Source organism: Phoxinus phoxinus (genome assembly GCF_949152265.1).
Source record: "Phoxinus phoxinus genome assembly, chromosome: 10".
Classification (NCBI taxonomy): domain Eukaryota; kingdom Metazoa; phylum Chordata; class Actinopteri; order Cypriniformes; family Leuciscidae; genus Phoxinus; species Phoxinus phoxinus.
Window position 1 is genome coordinate 30,041,858 of NC_136885.1, and position 18,637 is coordinate 30,060,494.

The 18,637-nt window shown below is 36.8% G+C and overlaps 3 protein-coding genes across 5 annotated transcripts; all 3 read right to left on the reverse strand.

The window, feature by feature from the left end:
• Positions 1-106: 106 nt before the first annotated feature.
• nudt17 (nudix (nucleoside diphosphate linked moiety X)-type motif 17) lies at positions 107-6,188 on the reverse strand. Of its 2 annotated transcripts, none has more exons than XM_079625762.1 (9): positions 6,053-6,188; positions 5,331-5,412; positions 4,579-4,692; positions 4,290-4,473; positions 3,971-3,996; positions 2,532-2,624; positions 1,671-1,769; positions 1,430-1,566; positions 107-543 (listed from the first exon to the last, which is right to left on the reverse strand). In XM_079625762.1, the coding sequence occupies exons 2-9, from the start codon at positions 5,409-5,411 to the stop codon at positions 372-374; spliced, it is 906 nt and encodes a 301-aa protein (XP_079481888.1). In that variant the 5' UTR covers position 5,412; positions 6,053-6,188; the 3' UTR covers positions 107-371. The 2 variants fall into 2 exon arrangements, with proteins under 2 accessions (XP_079481888.1, XP_079481887.1); XM_079625761.1 differs by lacking the exon at positions 6,053-6,188 and adding an exon at positions 5,536-5,692 and having other exon boundaries at positions 5,331-5,411.
• Positions 6,189-6,602: 414 nt separating this feature from the next.
• Positions 6,603-13,374, reverse strand: LOC307005090 (uncharacterized protein). Of its 2 annotated transcripts, XM_079624900.1 has the most exons (8): positions 13,054-13,374; positions 12,791-12,891; positions 12,130-12,240; positions 11,996-12,052; positions 9,479-9,595; positions 9,038-9,106; positions 7,919-8,032; positions 6,603-7,806 (listed from the first exon to the last, which is right to left on the reverse strand). In XM_079624900.1, the coding sequence occupies exons 2-8, from the start codon at positions 12,848-12,850 to the stop codon at positions 7,720-7,722; spliced, it is 615 nt and encodes a 204-aa protein (XP_079481026.1). In that variant the 5' UTR covers positions 12,851-12,891; positions 13,054-13,374; the 3' UTR covers positions 6,603-7,719. The 2 variants fall into 2 exon arrangements, with proteins under 2 accessions (XP_079481026.1, XP_079481027.1); XM_079624901.1 differs by lacking the exon at positions 9,038-9,106.
• A 1,086-nt stretch (positions 13,375-14,460) lies between these two features.
• Positions 14,461-18,574, reverse strand: LOC307005506 (membrane-spanning 4-domains subfamily A member 4A). Its single transcript, XM_079625747.1, has 7 exons — positions 18,357-18,574; positions 17,302-17,506; positions 16,933-17,034; positions 16,638-16,694; positions 16,301-16,453; positions 16,070-16,171; positions 14,461-14,787 (listed from the first exon to the last, which is right to left on the reverse strand). The coding sequence occupies exons 2-7, from the start codon at positions 17,473-17,475 to the stop codon at positions 14,707-14,709; spliced, it is 669 nt and encodes a 222-aa protein (XP_079481873.1). The 5' UTR covers positions 17,476-17,506; positions 18,357-18,574; the 3' UTR covers positions 14,461-14,706.
• Positions 18,575-18,637: the final 63 nt, after the last annotated feature.

Consider the following 18,637-nt stretch of genomic DNA (forward strand, 5'->3'; position numbering starts at 1 on the left):
CACACACACACACACACACACACACACACACACACACACACACACACACACACACACACACACACACACACACACACACACACACACACACACACTTCAAATATTTAAATTACTTTTAAACCAACTTTAATGGGCCAACTTTAACAGAGCACACAGTTGTTTCTGTGCACTGACAAGGGTTAAATAAAAATATCACATATTTTAGTGATACAGTAAATCTAAGGCTTTTGAAACTTTTTGGCAAAAATTTTATTTTAATGTTGTGCTTGAATAACATGCCCTGCTGAAATAGCTCCGGTCCAGCAGGTGGTGCCGTCTTCCTCAAGGCACTGGTTAAATGGTAACGAACATAAACAGAAGCTGGCAGAGAGTCAGTCCATCTCAGCATGAGGCCCCAGTGTTTTCAACCACAGTTCTAATGCAAATTTGGTTCCGGTGCTGACTCGTTCAATGTCCTCGCCGTGATCCGGGGCCCGGTTACAGAACAAAGAAATGGGCAGTGAGGTCTCGCTCAGCTCAGCGTGTGGAGACACCTCTGTCACACTGACAACATACAGGAAACGAACATTCAAAACAATGGAATAAATACTTAAAAAGCTTACTGCATCAAATTACCAACACGATCAAAACTTTGCTGAAAAACCTAATGTACACAATCTACTACATGTCTACCTCATTGAGAGTTTATACTTTTTAACAAGTAAAAGGCCTTTTTGTATCATTCTAAAAATGTCCCCCTTTAGGTCGTAGTACACGTGTCTTTTTTCAATTAAATCTTCTAGTGATTTTTATAAAGTAAATGTATAATAAATTTAATACAGTTGTATTTCAAGATGAACACAACACATACTGGACTAAAACTAATTTTGATTGCTTGATTATCCATTATTATCCTTAATTTTTGGGAAAATCATCTCACAATTCGGACCTTTTTTCTCGCAATTGTTCGGAAAAAGTCAGAATTGTGAGAAAAAAAGATTTACGAGATACACTCGGATTTGTCAGAAAGTCAGAATTGTCTGAAAAAAGTCTGAATTGTGAGCTTATATCGTTGCAAATTTAGCCCTAATTTCGCAAATCTGAATTTATAACTTTCAATTGCGAGATTTTTTCACGCAATTCTGTACATTCGCAATTGCGAGAAAAAAAGTCAGAATTGTGAGATATAAAAAAAAAAAAAACGCAATTATATTTTTATTTTGTATTCAGTGGCGGAAACAAGCTTGCATAATATTCTTCTATATCCTACCATATGAGTCATAAAAGCCTGATGTATCAAATATGATAAAAAACAACAACTATTTGTATGTACTTATTGATTAATATAATGTTGTCTAAAGGTTAAACAAACTGTTCCATTTCAAAAAATGAGATTTTCCTGACTATGATTTCATTTCATATTAATAGAGATGAATAAAGTTCTCCATACCTGATGGTCTGTGGCAGGTCAGCTGGCATTCGAACAGAATCCTTCTCACCATCTACAGCAGACACCACAACTTTCACCAGACCTGCATCGACCCACACACACGCACTGACCTCAGCCGGATCCGGGTGCAAACAAGCCTGAGAAAGAAGGAGAGAGCACATCCTTATGGAGCACAAGGACCTCACATCTGCAGCTGTAATCTGTTAACATGTTTCTTTCTCTTGATAACCCAAAGTTGTACCTGAAGCTGCAGGTGTGATTGAGAGCTCTTCAGAAGTATGTACGTCACGACGTGATGTCTCTGAGGCGGTCCTCTGGACAACATGGGCGGATACACTGACTGGACAGAGAATAATCAAATAAAGTACACTACCATTAAAAAATTAATAACTGCAACATCAAATAACTGCAGCCTTGGTAAACATAAGTTCAAACTTGGTGAATCTAACCCCAAACTTTAAATAGTAAGTGTACATTTATCTTATTTAAATTATGTTTTTGGCTAGTCATCATCATGTCTATCTATTTTCTATCTTCCATGAAACACAAAATGAGATGTTAGGAAGAATGTTCAAGCCTCTCTTTTCAATACAATGAACGTGGATGGTGATTTATACTGCCAAAAGCCAAAAAGTTTGATTATATGCAACCAGAACATTTGAGAGTTACGTGGGAGATGAAGATTATCCGAGAACTGATTCTGTTCCTCATTCACTTTCCAGGCATGGAAAAGAGCAGCTCGAATATTCAGACAAGAAGTTCATGAAAAAAAAAAAAAAACTTGCACCATGGAGATGAGGACATGACGACAACATCGTTGATGAAACTATTCCTTTACCATCTCATATGTTTGTTTTGAGAAAATTAAAGTAAACCCTCTGGATCAGCTTGATTAGATTTACATCTTGAGCTAACAGCTTCATTTCAATGATTACAACTTTGAGATAGACAACAGATGTGTGCAAGGCCTGACTGTTGCAGGTTACGCAATTACGGTTTGCAAACAATCGGCCTCGGTCTGTCAAATTCAGCGTCTCTGCGCAATGGCCCCTTTGGACTTTGGCTGCAGGTCTCACAAAAACATTGTGCTATAAACACACACCTCCCACAGGCCGAGCAGCTGAGAGGACAACTCATCAGGCCTCAGTTTCAGACCGGTCTCTTCCTGCAGCTCCCTGAGTCCTGCATCCAACAGCTAGATTACACACACACACACACAGAGAGAGAGAGAAATAAATCATGGAGCCATTCATTCATTTAGAATAATATTTTAGTTGTTCATTAACTCATTAAATCACTCTAATTCACAGTGACATTATTATATTAACATACAAAGACATTACATTACATAGAATTACTTGGAATGAAATATAATTATAAAATGTACACTACCAGCTATTTTATATATAGCTATTCAATAATGGCTGTATGTTGAGTTATTTTCAGAAGACAGTAAATATACTGCTATATAAGCAGCACATTGACTACTTTAAAATATATCCAAGTTACATTTCTATAGTATTGTCCCTTGAGAAGATATACAAAAATGTTTGCTAAAATGTGAGGGGTGTACACTGTATATATGTGCATGTTATATTATTTTGTGGGTCTATAAATTATATTATATATATGGTGGGGTTTAATAATTTAGGACCAAAATCTGGAATTTCGTTTGTATTAATCTTAGAAATAAACATAGTTTAAGGATTTAAAACAAATAAAAAATCATGACATAAAATGAAGAGCAAATATTTACTATTTCTAGATCAAGAACTAAACAAGCACACCTGTGACTTTGTACAAATGTTATGACAAACTTGTTCATGCATTTCAAGCGCTGCTGTCAACAAACAATTTAAACACTCAGTCTGATAATATAATTCGTAATGAAAAATTAAATATTGTATTAAATTTAAAAAGAATGCAAAAAAGTAGTCTTAGATTTTGGATATCAATCAATCAATCAATAAAACAAAAACTAATTCTCCGAAGCAATTTAAAATGACTTGACAATATTTGTCAAAGGTGCAGTAAGCGATTTCAGAGAAACGCTGTTGAAAGTGTATCAAACCGAGCACCACAATGATGGGGGAGGAGAGAGAGAGCTATGGGAGATTTGAAGAAAGAGAGATGGTTGAGAGACATCACAAAAGAGAAAATGTCTGAGGAATATCACTGGGAAAAGAAAGGTTATGAGCTTTAGGACCCGCGTTAGTATTAGAAAACCTTTCCAGCACTGGAGAGACCCGAGCGGGAAGGCCTGAAAACGGATGCTGAGGTTGCGTTGTTTCTGCTCCGTATAGTACGTGAGTAACATTGGTTTTGCTAGGTTTCACAGAACCAACACATGCTGTTGTAATGTTAGCTATAATCTATAATCAAGAGACATTCTCTCTCACATTCCGTGTTTGTGCATTTTGGGTTTATTTCAAATTCAAATATCAACAGCGTTTCTCTAAAATGCCTTATTACTGCACATTTACTGCATGACAGATTGATTGATTGACTGACAGCTCATTGTTTATGCAATACAAAATGTACCTTTTCATCCAGCTCCACATGCCCTCCTGAACAAACAAATTACATCCATTATTAGTCCTGAACACCACAGTATTCTCACACACATATGCTGGCCATATTTCTGTAGCTTAAGTCAGCGGACATGATGGAATGTCAGATCTGAGATTCGACACATAATAAAACTATTTAAAATAACCGTTTAAAATGGTGTCTTTAGAACCAGATAAAAGTGACCAAAATGACCTTACTCATCTGTAAATGATTAACATGAGTGATTTGAGTTTATTTGAGTGAGTGGTAATCTCAGGAATCATTTGGGTCAGTACGGAATGACACTCACCGGGCGGAACCCACACATTGGGGAAGATCCGGAGGCTGGAGGCGCGACGCGTCAGCAACAGCTTCTGATCGGCGGACTGCAGCAACACAGCCACGGCCACGTCTACCCCACGGCTGAGGGTATCTGGGGGCAGGGAGACTGCCTCTGAGTGAGACAGGTATTTGATGGGGCAAAACGACGCCCTCTAGGGTCAGACAATGAGTTTGATCCACAAATAAATGTCCTGTATTAACTGGATTCAATTGAACAAAACTGAAAAGGCCCTAAAATAAATTCAGTGTGATCTCACCTTCAGAGGAACTGCTCCATCACACAACCGGTCACATAAAACAAATCTGTTATTCTCCAAAGAACAGCTCACATTTACCTGATCCTCACTCCCGACAAAGTGTCCAGTTATGCTCTGGAAAAAAATTACACACTGTATTTTTATCCAGCTAAATGAGCACATACTATAGACTTCTATTGCTTTGATATAGGGTATTATTAAATTATAATCTTACATGATCTTAGATTAATAAATGCTGTAGAGTTATTGTTCATTCTTAGTTCCATGTTAACAACTGAAATCTTATTGTAAAGTGTTACCAAATATTTAGATGTTTTTTCCAACTCTAGATGCCCACAAATGGTCTGGTGGTACTATCACTAGGATTGTTTTAAATAGATTGTTAATAAACAATTATTATGTATAATTGGATATTTTGAAATTAATAATTATATGCATAGGCCTATTTGGTAACACTTTAGAATAATATTTCATTTGTAAACATTAGTTAACTACATAAGTTAACATGAACAATGAAAAATGCTTCTAAAGCATGAAATTAATCTTGGTTAATGTGTATTTCAACATTTACTAATAAATGATTAAAATTAAAAGTTGTATTTGTTAATATTTGACTTGAGCTCGAACTAACAATGAACAATTCTATTTTTATTAATTAACGTTAATAATTACTGTAACAATGTATTGCTCATAATTAAGTTAATGCATTAACTAACGAATTGTAAAGTGATGTGGAATAATATTCAGCTGACCTGCACGAATCGCGCGCACTGCGGAGCAGCGTTTTTGGTTTCCTTCGACAGATGAACTACAATCTTCCGCACCTTCTCCATACTGTAGTAGACATCACCACAGAATATGACAATTAACTTTTTTCATTCATGATTTGACATATTACTACAAAATATCCATATTCTATTGCATACAGTACTAGTAATAATCAGGGTGAACAACTTAACTATCCAGGAGATCGTCAGAGCGCATGCATGAGTGTTTAGAACAGAAACACAAACATGCTGTCAAGACTCTGAACCCATTCCATAACAAACACCAAACTGAAACTCCGGAAAATGGCTTCTGATGTTTTAAAATAAAAGTCTATTTACTGTAAAAAGGCTGTACGACTTATCTATAAATATTAATTTCAAATCAGGCAAATCAGGAAGAAATACTAAGCCAACGTAATACTACGTAATAAATATTCATGAGCTTAGAGAACGGGTCAACTCATGGTCAACTCTAAAAACGTCACCTGATGTTTTAGAATAAAAGTCTTTTTTTAGACTTTTTATTATTATTATTTATTAAAGTATTAAATTGATATTTGTTACACTTCTTTCAGGTAGTCAAGAAGGAGAATTATCGAAACTTGATTCTGACATAACTCGCAATTGTAAGTTTATCCCCTGGTTTCCCAGACAGTGTTTTAAGGGATAGTTCACCCAAAATTAACATTTTGTCATGACTTACTCACCCTCAAGTTGTTCCAAACCTGTATGTGTTTCTTACTTGTGTTGAACACAAAAGAAGATCATAAGAATGTTGGTAACCAGACAGTTGACGGCAACTTGCTTCAGCCATTGACTTCCATAGTAGGAAAAAAAATGGGTGCCGTCAACTTTCTGGTTACCTACATTTTTTTTTCTCACAGAAATGTGGGATATAAAATTGCTATTGCGAGTTCTGTTTCATTGCTACTGACTGCCATACACAGTGTAAATGCTATTGGATTAAGTCTAAATTGCAAGATAAACTCACAATTCTGCAAACAACTCACAATTGAAATAGTCAGAATTGTAAGATAAAAAGATGTAAAATTAACTTTTTAATTTTTTATTCTGTGGTGGAAACAACAAGCTAGTAATTTACAATAAAATTCTATAAAAATGCATCAAGATTTTGAAACCTATTTTCTGGATTAAATTGTAGGCTACTCTCAATTATTTGCTGAGAGTTTATATTCATGTCTACTGATTTGATAGTGCACTGTGACAAATAAAGTAATAAAATGAGAGCATCCGATTGTGTATTAAATCATGTTTATTTGAAATGTCATTCAGTCAAATACAAACACAAACACAGCCATATAACTACATACTACATGGTTTCATTTTACTACACGTCAAGGTCACAGAGAACAGGCACAATGTAAATCTCACATGCTGTCATAAAGACAAAGATCTACAGACACAACGAACAACACATGCTTCCACGAGAGGATTTTACATCACCAAAGTCGAGCCCTTGACTGAGGGTTCAACCTCTGACCTTTAGTCATTAGGGTGTCCATGATTTTGGTCACAAGTGGTGGCACTTACAGAGTTGGCAGTCATCATAGCTTTCCTGAAGAATCAGTACGGATAAAACGAGATGACAAAAAAAGCCAAGCGATGCTGTTTAGTAATTTACTGGTGTTTAAATTCACATTACTCTGCTTTAGAGGAGTTTCACTGTACATGGGCCACATTTATCAAGCCAGGATTTGTTTGTGTTTATAACTATTTGGCCTGCTTACAATGCTGTTAGATTTTTTTGGTTTCAAATTGCAAACGAACAAATATCAACTTGATAAATGTTGCCCCATATGTCCTCATGTGGCAAAAACAAACATGTTGACCGATATAAAGAATCATGCAAAAGGTGGTACAAAATGCTACAAAACAAGTCGGAATCACATCTTACCGTTCCCATTCACCATACAGTAATTCCTTTTCCGTTTTTTTTATGTACCTAAAGCTGAATTTCACATATCCTAAGAACGATAAACACTTACCCTCATAACATACATCTATAACATTGGATTCTGGTCAAGATTTCTGGGTAGACATTTGCTTAGAGTTACATGCTAAGAAGCTTCAGAAGTTTGTAAGAGCAAAAATGAATTGGGTACGAATAACTTTTAAGTTGAGCATTCGAAATTACAGCAGTCCTACAGCAGTAAGAGCAACAGCTAAGCAAAAAACGAGATTTTATCCATTTTATTTCCAAAAAATTATTTACATCACAAAAGTTTTTTTTTCTTTTTTCTGTTGTTGTGGTTGTTTACCTGTGAGTGGTTGGAAGGTGAAACAGTCCTCTTTTGTAGATGGTGTAAAACTGTGCTAAAACTGTACCCTTCTGCTCTGAATGTCTCTTATTTTGTCAGTTTCCAGCATGGATCGCATTCTGGGCCTGAATGCCAGCACCATAATGTTGGTTTGCAGTGGAGTGAGGGATGGGCGTCATTTCCTAAGAGAAAACAGTCAATTTGACAGTCAGTTTCATAAATTAGCCTTAAAAACATGAATAGATATCTGGAACAGAACATAATTATCTTTAATAGCAGTGCTGAACTACGTACCTTAATGGCACTAACAGAAAGTACGTAGACACCAAAAAGAGACACAACCAAACCGATAATACATGCTAGCACCAGGAAACCGATCAGTGTTCCCAAGATCCCATTCACTAAGAACTGTAATACAAACCACAAATACCATAATATAAATACAGTGGTGTTGAACTGTTGGAATATGTCTTTTTACATGGTAAATCATAATCACATGCAAATTAATGGCACAAAAAAACGATATAAATATATACAGAGAAGGAAATGGAAAATGTTATACTTCAATGAATCAATTCCATAATATTTCAAAAGTCTAATGATAGACTTCAATTTTTTTCTATTTTCACATTAGCCTAGGCTATATACTGTACATCACAGTGTTATTTTAGTATTATTTATATACTGCTATATTATACTGGCTTTTTTATACTTTTAGTTTATTTTATTTTTAGTACTTTTATTTTTTAGTAATTTTCTTGTTCTTTTTTTATTCAGTTTTTGTAGTTTTAGCACTTCGGCTTAAAGTTTTATAATGTAACTTTTAAAATAACATTTGGTTACACTTTATTTTAAAGTGACAGTTCCATTATAATTACTCAAATAAGTACTATTAATACTAATATTACTTAATAATATTAAGTTAATTATAAGTAATATTACTCAATTAATATTGAGTAATATTAATTCATTACATGTACTTACAATAGTTACGGTTAGGTTTTGGGTTAGTTACTTGTAATTATGCATAATTTATTGGTATTACTATAGTAAGCACATGTAGTAAAGTGTAACTTTATGATTACGTCACTTTATGATTTTTAATCGTTTTAGTTAGTAACAACAACATCGATATATCAACATTATATAGCCATGCTGCGCTTTAGTTACTGATACCATCATCTGCCATTGAGGAACATCAGTCGACTACTAGGCTAAATTGTGCAACAAAAAGCAAATTAATGTGAGTTCTCTCCTAAAACATTAAAGCATTAAATGTGTGTTCATCTATAACTTGGGGGGAATTCAGATTACATTAATCTTGAACGGAATTAGAGTTTTAATCCTGCTTGGAGTCACAGGATGTGTTTGTGGTATTCCCTGCTGCATCTTAAAGCTTGTAATGTGACTCACCTCTTTATGTCCCTCTTTCTCTCCTTCTCCACAGCAAGCCCAAACAGAGTGAAGTGGGTCACAACACCACTGAAACAAGCAGGACAGAGCCTGGAGTCACATCTCTCTTTCTGCTCACACACACTCAACCACAGTCTGCCGTCTGACAGGGACCGATGTTCAGATCGATGTACAGCTTCCTGATTCCTACTCTCAAAATCATCGGCTTTTCTGATTCATGTACAGGACAGACAGAACTAAAACTGTCAGCTCTCAAAATTTTAAATCATTTTTTGAACAAAGCAAGTTGGCTGGTTGAAGTATAACATTTTCCCATTTTGTAATAGCTGAAGACATCCTTGAGTCCCATCCTATTGTTTATAGTAAAGTAATCAGTCACTTGAGGGAATGAAGGTGTCTTGGCTCGAGGAAGAACAGGATGGGGCGTCTCTGTTTGTTTACCTCTGTGTCCCTGTAGTAGTACGACTCTCCTCTGAATGGGATGTGTCTGGCCATGAGCCCAAATCCAACAATATCAAATGCTGCTGTTAGTAACTGCAGAACAATGGTTGTCAGCACCTGCGACAAATGAACGGACATGTACTTCAACAATAAATAATCATCTTATTTCCAATCTCATTCTAATAATCTCACTTTCGATGATGAATGTTCAAAAATATATGGAAAATTCACTGCCTCTAAAGGACATAAAATGTGATTGGTCACTTCACATGCCAATCAAATAATGTCTTGCAATCTACTGTAAGTGGGCGGTACTTGGTCAAAAAAATATGTAAAGAAGACCTTTGTCATCAGAAGTTTGACTATACAAGAGATACTGTTGCTGAGCCTGCACTTAATTTGGTCAATACAGGACGGAGCGCAAGGTCCTTTCAGACGGAGGGAGCTTAAAGGATTTTAAATGAGAAGAGAAAGACTGACATGATTTGTGTCAAATGACTGCAGTCGTTTAAAAGTTCCTGTATGCATTCACGAATAGGTTTTAATACAAATCTTTATATTTAGAGTCTCATGGGGCGTTTACACGACACTGTTTTCAGCTAAAAACTTTGCATGCGCTTTTGGCCGTTCATATACATGACAACGTTGTTTTGGGGGTCTGAAAACGCAAGCTTGTACCAGTTATCGTCTCCATGTAAACTACAAAAGCTTGAATTTGTGAAAAATACAAAATACATGCGTATTATGTGTTCAGTCTATGCACGCGCAAGAACTTGACAACCAAAACAACAATGGCGGACTACAGGACATATTTGTATAACCGGTCCTACTCGATCCGAGCTGGATTCGATCTGGAGTTACTGGCGTGGGAGGCGGGTGTGCTAACAAGAACGCTAAAGACTGCAGCGGCTAGCGTCAGTCGCCTGCACACCTCTTGGACAGGGGAGTGATGTTTATACACACAGCTCTAACTGGCCTACGTTACACTCACCACTCTAAACCTCACTCCCATCCGGGTCACGGCACCAAATGTAACCGGTCCTGCTCGACCCGCTCCAAGCGGGATTCGAGCAGGGGTCTCCGGCCTGGCAGGTGGGTGTGCTAACGAGGATGTTAAAGACCGCAGCTGCTAGCATCAGTCACCAGCACACCTCATGAGGCCAGGGGAGTGAGGTTTACACAAGGGGGTAATCCATCCACCGGAAACTGAAGCCTCCCGGGAGCCGCCATTGTAGCAGAACATCACCCGCTGTTAGCATTCCATTGACTCCCATTCATTTTGGCGTCACTTTGACAGCGAATAACTTTACATCTGAGGCGTCCAAAGACTCCATTTGTCCATTATTTATTTCTAAAGAAACATGACAATGTATAAAAGGCTCCATTACTTTGTATCTTACGTTATAGCCCCGTAGAAACCGTTTTTGTAAAAATAGGCTAATGATTGCGTCATAACCACTCGACTCTCTGTCGCACTGTAGAGAAATTACAGTATAGACCGGCGGAGAAGCTCGCAAGCAATCGGGGGGACGTGGAGGCATCAAGTCCGATAAAGTCAAGGGAGAAGCCCATAGAGAGTGATAAAGTTGCTCCTGCTGCTAGCTCATGGACAGCTAATACTCGCGCTCTCCTCTGCGAGATTCGGAGGGAATTATTCAGATTTCTCTCAGCACAGTGACTGTCAACTGTCAGACACATTGTTCACGTCACATCTACGTCATCAAGCTCAGTTTGAGCCTGCGCAGTACGCCTGGCGATCAGGAAGTGAGTGCTTCAAATGGGCTTCACTTTTCTCCGTTGAAATCTATGGGGTCGCTGTGTCCATCTTATATACTGTCTATGGGTTTACACACACAGCTCTTTCTGGCCTACGTTACATTTGTGTTGCTCAAGATATCGAGTTTATAAACGGTTCTTCAGCAGTGTGGATTTACTGCACCACTACTACGACCAGAAGAGATGCATTACTTGCGTGTGCACAGGCGCGTTGTGTTTCTTTACAAAGTAACATCGCCAACTACTAGCCTGGCATGCATAATACAGCGTTTTTAGTAGTTTTCACGGATCCATGTGAACGGGGATCGTTTGATGTATCGTCTGAAAGGAAAAACTTTTCCGTTTATAGTACATCATTGTCGTGTAAACACCCTCAGAGCCAAATAATTCTTGCTAACTGTACTAACACTGTTAGAAAAAAAAAGGTTAAATGGGGTTTTATATACAGTAGAAGTAGAACCCTAAGATACTTGACTCAATGCCAAAATAATTCTATATAAAGAGAAATGTCTAGTGATAATGTATATTTCCAAGCTTTTTAATTCAAATTAAAAAGTAATTAAAACTAAATTAATTCATTAAAACTAAACCCCTAAAATGTTCTATATGAAGCACTTAAGGTTCCATATAGAACCTTTTCTTCTAAAAGTGTACTAAGTTAATAAGCTAACTAAAATTTCCATGCTTCTTTTTCTTACACTTTCTTATTTTCAGATGATTTTAATATTTGTGTGTTCATACCAGGCATTTAGTTGGCTTCCTCGCAGTGTGCACCAGGACAACACCAGTTATCAGAAGCTGTAGGAAACAATGCCATGTGTCACATTACTGATTTTAAACATCCCAAATCTATCCGCATGTATGTGTATTTGTACCTGAGCACCGTTGATGATGAGGATGATGATTTCACGCTGGATATGATAGTGCAGCTTATACACCACTGAGCTCAAAATGACAGTCAACACTCCAATAACGATCTCAATAGCCTAAACCAAAGCAAAGAAAATATTAGAATTGCAAACAAACTGCAGTTTGGTCAGTCCTTGTGTGTGTTACTCTCAATATATATAGAGATTAATTATATTCTTGATTAAAACAAGACTGTGTTAAGGCACCGTTATGTAATAAAAAATACAAAAAATACAAAAATCAAGATAAAATACTTTACTGCCATACTCAACAAAATTAATTGAATTTATAATTGTTTTAACATCATTTTACTGAGTTCAGTCTGTCAGTATGCGTTTCTTCTCAGATATGGGTGTGTCCTTGGATGTTGGCCAGATGTCTTTTAGTAAATAAACTACGTGTCCATTGTGCATTTATATTAAACTTAAACCTAAATATGATATTTTATTGGAAACCACCGATTAAATGACTAAAATCTCATATGCAGCATTCCAACAATATGTAAACAATCTGCTCAGTCTATAACATCCAGCGTGGCTATTTGATCAAACATTTGTAATGATAGAGAGGTAAAACAGTAGCATTTATCGATATAATAATGTGATAGTGTGCTATAGTGAAACTCACGCCAAGTGTCTTGGGCTCTGCGCTCTTAAAAGCTTTAATCTGAGACGCGTACAGAGACATCCTGATAGATCACCAATCACTCATCAATAGCACACGATCCGCTGCAAACACAATCATAACAACATGCGTCAACAAAACATGCTGGTATGGCGTGGATACGAGCTAATACATTCTCCATGCATATTGAGAATAATATTTTCCATACACACGCACACATTTATGTGTACTAACATGCTCGTGTGTGATGAGGAGCGCTCGCTTACCTTTGCGCACTGGCGTTCTGCAGCAGAGTCTGAGCGCGCGCGGCTCTCCGCAGTGTTGATGTCACGAGGAGGGGAGGCGGCGGCTAAAGGAGAAATCCAGGTTGGCTCGGTCCCGAGCAAAACTCACTCATACAACCGGCCCTTATTCTAGAAAACACCATTGCAAGCGTCCGAAAGAGGGGTATTTTAACCCTGTCATGAATTATTCAAAGTATAAGAGCTGAGTGTGCTCTGAGAAACTCTGCTGACTAATACATTTGTGAAACATCTGTTTATTGTCTTCCTCCTAAATAATGTCTTGCAAACATGGACTATGGGTGTGTATGTCTTAGTAAAGCAGTGGTTTTATAACCAGGGGTCCGGGGCCCACTAGGTAAACGTCCATCATCGTGACATTTCTTAACTCCTGGAAATCAAAAATGTATTTTTTGGAAAATCTAAAATGTAAATGTTTTATTGTTATTATTATTTTAATTAATTACTTTAATGATAGACATTCTCAATTTCTGTAAATAATTTAAAAAAAAGACAAAAAATGACAATAGATACTTGTTGATCCTGGAACAACGCCCCAATCAACCAATCAGATTTAAGTTGACAGTTTGTCAAGTTTAGACTTGCAAGCATGTGCGTCTATACGAGTGTTATTCACCTGTCATTTCCCTCTGATTTTAGGGGCAAGTTATGGGTAGGGTTATATTTAGGGGTAGGGATAGTGTTAGGACAACATTTTTGGATAGTAATGTTAATCCAGGAACATGTCTTGACCCCCTAATTAACAAGCTAATTTCTGCCACATAATAAAAAAGTACTCAAATCTTGATTTTAACATAAAAAGTCATAATTATGAGATACATTTCAAAACTATGACATTCTAAGTCTAGAATAGAAAGTCTTTGTAGGTTTTTTAAATGTTGTAGGGTACTGGCTATTTCCATGGAATAATACATATTCATGAGCCCAGCCTCTGCAGGGTAGCGACATCACATCCACTTTAAATAGGCTGTTCGAACAAAACAAAAAAACCTTGAGAAGACAGATTGTGCTAGCTACATAAACTTTGACTCCACTGCCAATTTAAAAATTATATACATTTAAAATTATGAAAACATTCATTGAATGCTTTTAATATGAAATGTTCCAAAAATATTTTTTCATATAATTTTATGAAAAAAAAGTAATAAAAGTACACACTAACAATGATAACTTTTAATAATTGTTCTAATTCTATGAGAATAGCGAACAGCCAATCAGAACCCACTGTACCTTAAAGAGTGCAAACATTTAAAGTGGCAGATGACAGAACTTCAGCAAGCACAATAATCAACAATGACTTCAGCACGTCTGTTGCTGTGAACGCTAATATACCGTAGTTAGATCTTTCTCAAAACAATGCAAGACCAGTAATGAAATACAAAGTGCATTTTATTCATTAAGTCAGCAAGAAGTGTGCTATCTGTCCCACAGAACATTCCCGTGTACAGAAGTGTGTATGTATACCAGGTGATACCGCAAAAATTACAAACCATCTAATGGGAAATGGCTATGCTGTATTATAACAAACAATTCCATAAGAAAGAAAGCAAATTTTATAAGGTTTAGGTTATGATGATTCAACTTTTGGCTAAACCTTGGCCATAAGTGTGTGGCCGTTCAGGGTTTGGAGGCGCAATCCACCCCAACCTTCAGGAGACTGGTTTCACTGCTGTAGGAATCAACATCAGTTTCATCATGCTGGAATTAAAAAAATATGATTTTGTTAGATCACGTCTGTATGTCACAATCAGCAAAACACTCTGTAAAATGAATCCAACTTTAATTTTAAAGGTTGTCTGAATTAGCCTGACTACGTCAGACTTCGTACTTCCGCTCAATTTCATTTTGCTTCTGTACTTAGTCTGAGACGTCGACATATCTCTCAGTTTTCCTCCGCCCTGAAAACAGCCGGCCAATCAACGAACAGAGGGCGGGCTGAGAGCCGTGACGTAGACGCTAAGCGCCGAGTTTGAGATTGGGGAAATCGAAAACGACCGTATGTTCACTCCGGTATATGTTCACTCCGGTATATACTGTCTATGGGTATTTCTCTCGATGGTTTCGTTTTCGCATTACTTATAATGTGTTTACAGTGGCAGTTCGATGCTGCTGAGCTGGCGCATAACACACGTCATAACCAAACGTTATGTGATTGGCTTACGGGTAACCAATGATTTTATACTTCAGACGAGCACACCCCCCCGCGATAAAGAAAACACTTTTCAATGATGCCATGCCAGACTCTGTCTATGAAGCAAAGCGAAGTAGCAGAGTTTGGTATTACCAGGCTATGTCTGAATTATTGCATGTAGAAAAAGTTGACATTGTGTAAAGTATTCATCAATTTGTCAGTCTGAGCTACTTCAAACTTGACATTGACATAAGTTCTTGCGGTTTAGTTGTGAGGGTTCACCTAGCAGAGCATGCTCAGTTTGATCACGGTTGGTGCACTTGAATAATTAGTATTTTTGGTCAAAGCATGGGGAGTTAGGATAACAGAAATATTTGTTATTCAGAAATAAAAGGGATTTTAGCTCCATGTAATCTTTTTGATTATATTTTGTTGTAAAAGGACATTTCTGAACATGTACACAAACAATGTATAACAAACATACATTGCTTGTTGTATAGAATCCTATATAGCCTCTTCAGTTTGCTCAACTATTACTATTATGTAACATCAATGTTCATATTAAATTAAAATGCAAGCTGGTTGAATGTGGATCTACAAGTAAACACATTTTGAATTCATAGAACCCATGTTGTGTTTGATGAAAGCAAATGGAAGATATGGAATATGGAAAGGGTGCTTTATCCATAAATGTTTTATGCGATATATTCCAATTTTGCGCATAAGGTAAATTCACAATTTTGAATGGAAACTATAACTGAGAACTGAAGTTTTCAGAATATCATAGTTTACTAATAATTCACTAATTTGTCATGTGGTTGACACATATTCATTCAGTTCACTTATTACCTGGAGGATGGCCCGGCTGGAAAAGACGGACAGAGCGATGCACACGCACAGTTGAAGAACAGACAGCACCAGCAGAAGACCCCTTACTCCATCCATCAAATTCTAAATAAAAAATATTGCACATGGTAAACAGACAAGATCTGTCAAATGAATATGCTACAGGAAGACATATGTATCAGCGTTCATTAAATGTAAACTTAAGCTTGAGATCATTACTAGATACAGACGTACATTAAATCTCCAAAACATGTTTGAACAAGACCAATAATCTCCGCCGTTACAAGGGTCATTCCCCGGCCTGTTGCTGAGCTCCCAACTGAAGTATCCGGCTCCTGCAGCGGCCAGAGGAACACAGATCAAGCTCATGACCAGTGTGGCTTTGATCTGCACAAACACAAAGCAAAACTTTTATTTCTTACAGAAAGAAAGCGTTTTCAGGCTTTCAAGAAACATTTGAAGACTTCAGAGAGAGAGTGCCGAATGCTGTAGATATCGGAACACACCAGGTATGCACTAAATGCAGTGAGTTTAAAAATAAATAAAATAGTAAATATGAGAATTTGCTCACCAGAGAAGGACTGGATCTCTTATGTGCAGCAATTGCCACAGACCCAGAGATGACAAACTGAAAAAACAAAAATGTATTTAATTTGGCTCTTTATATAAGAAATTTTTTATAAAAAAAAGAATTTTTTATCCATATGTTTAAGTTAGGACAATTATCCATATGTTTGGAATAAAAAAATCTGATTTATTAAATTATATTTCAGTGACATTTATCGTGCATAATTGATTATAAAGCTTATATACATTTTAATATTTCTTATGTTGGAGTATTATTAGGGCTCAGAATGTTTACTCACAGGAAGTCCAAGGCAGATTACAAACTCAGCATGCAGCATGTTGACAAGGAGTGTGATGGCACACAGAGTCAAGATTACCAAACCAGTAAAAACCTGCACCAACTGCACAAACACAAACACACTTCAGGAAAATATGCACTAAACAAACTTTCCTGTATCACTTTCATCTAAAAAGAGGGAGAAAGTTCAAAGGAAGATTGATTTAAAATCAACAAATTATGGACATATTTTACAAACTGCTAAAATGGTTTAGGCTGAAATAACAGCCTCTGTGAGTTCAAATAATTTTCTTTAATCAACATGCTGTCAATAATGCTAAACTCATATTTAATATGGGTATGCATCGGAATAAATGTGCCCAGCTCTCACCCCCAGTGACATAGGCTTCCCCTTCAGGAACATCCTTGTTCTTGGTGGCAAGTTGGACTTTTCTTGTTTGACCAAGCTTGCTTTTAGGTCCGGAGACTCAGTTTTTTGCTCCAGTGGAATAACATGAGTCACTACCCTCACTCCATTAGCCTCAGTGGTCATTGAAGAGGCCATATCTCACAGAAATATGAGGCTCGCTTTTATGCTGCAACAACAAGGAAGCAAAAAACTCATGAACCAGGAGTCGACAAACCGGTTTCTCATTTCCTGATTAAAGTTGCAAACCTATTTTATAGTTTGCATAAAGGAATAGTTCACCCAAAAATTAAAATTTAGTCATTAGTTACCCTTAAGTTTTTCCAAACCTGTTGCCATTTTTTTTCCTACTATGGAAGTCAATGGGCTTGAGGGTGAGCAAGTAATGACAAAATTGTAATTTTTGGGTGAATTATCCCTTTAAGAAGAATGTTTTCCGTAAACAATGTAATGTAAAACAATACAATTGAAACTGAACTATATTATATGTTATATAATTATATTTATAGGGGATACAACAGCTGTGTTTTTTTATCACCTTCCTGGTACAATACACATAATATGTGACTGTGACGGAAGGGAAGTCAATCACGCTGCATTTTTTTATAACGTTACATAATGTGATCGAATTGTATCGAACATATTTGAAAACGTAGGTCATATGAATAGGCTACTCTGTGCATAGAACATTTATTAGACTAATCGTAACATAATTTCATATCCCTGCATGTAAACAGCTATTACTTAGCCCTAGAGTCATGGAAGTACTCCAAAATATATTTTTTCGATAATACATCCAAACAATGCCGTCTAGGCAAACAGTTTACTCGATTTTAAGACGACTATACCACAAATGTTGCCTAGATATCCAGATTTTGAGGCATAACCATCATAACAGTGATTTATGAAGGCCTGAGTAACTTAATAGTTCACTACGCATTACGAATTTATCAACGCTGGGAAAATAGCTTGTAGGATCTAACTTCTACAAAAGAATGAACTGCAACCTGTTTACTTACCGATTCTTTTCTCTGATCAGTTGACGTGCGACCTCATTTACCGACTGAACAACAACAGAAAAACCTTACGGGAAATAAAACTTCCTTCTCCTCCCACCGACTTCATTTAACCCCTTCAGGCACAGTGACAGTATTTCTGTCAGATTATTCATAGCCTACCTGGGGGTTTCCATCTGTTTTGTACAGATAGGCAGGCCACACACATTAATTTCTTCCCTTCCTGATTGGGTAGCATAGGCCTATCTATATGATTAATTGGTTACTCCCCTATGGTTACTCAG

Coding starts and splice junctions, on each gene's coding strand:
- LOC307005090 (XM_079624900.1), bottom strand. CDS start 12,850: ATGTCTCTGTACGCGTCTCAGATTAAAGCTTTTAAGAGCGCAGAGCCC. Junction 9,596..11,995: donor GGAAGCCAACTAAATGCCTG/GTATGAACACAC, acceptor CATTTGTCGCAG/GTGCTGACAACCATTGTTCT. Junction 9,107..9,478: donor ACTACTACAGGGACACAGAG/GTAAACAAACAG, acceptor TGCTTGTTTCAG/TGGTGTTGTGACCCACTTCA.
- nudt17 (XM_079625761.1), bottom strand. CDS start 5,562: ATGCGCTCTGACGATCTCCTGGATAGT. Junction 4,474..4,578: donor ATGGAGCAGTTCCTCTGAAG/GTGAGATCACAC, acceptor GTCTGACCCTAG/AGGGCGTCGTTTTGCCCCAT. Junction 1,770..2,531: donor AGCTGCTCGGCCTGTGGGAG/GTGTGTGTTTAT, acceptor TTCTCTGTCCAG/TCAGTGTATCCGCCCATGTT.
- LOC307005506 (XM_079625747.1), bottom strand. CDS start 17,475: ATGGCCTCTTCAATGACCACTGAGGCTAATGGAGTGAGGGTAGTGACT. Junction 17,035..17,301: donor GGAAGCCTATGTCACTGGGG/GTGAGAGCTGGG, acceptor GTGTTTGTGCAG/TTGGTGCAGGTTTTTACTGG. Junction 16,172..16,300: donor ACATGTTTTGGAGATTTAAT/GTACGTCTGTAT, acceptor TTTTTTATTTAG/AATTTGATGGATGGAGTAAG.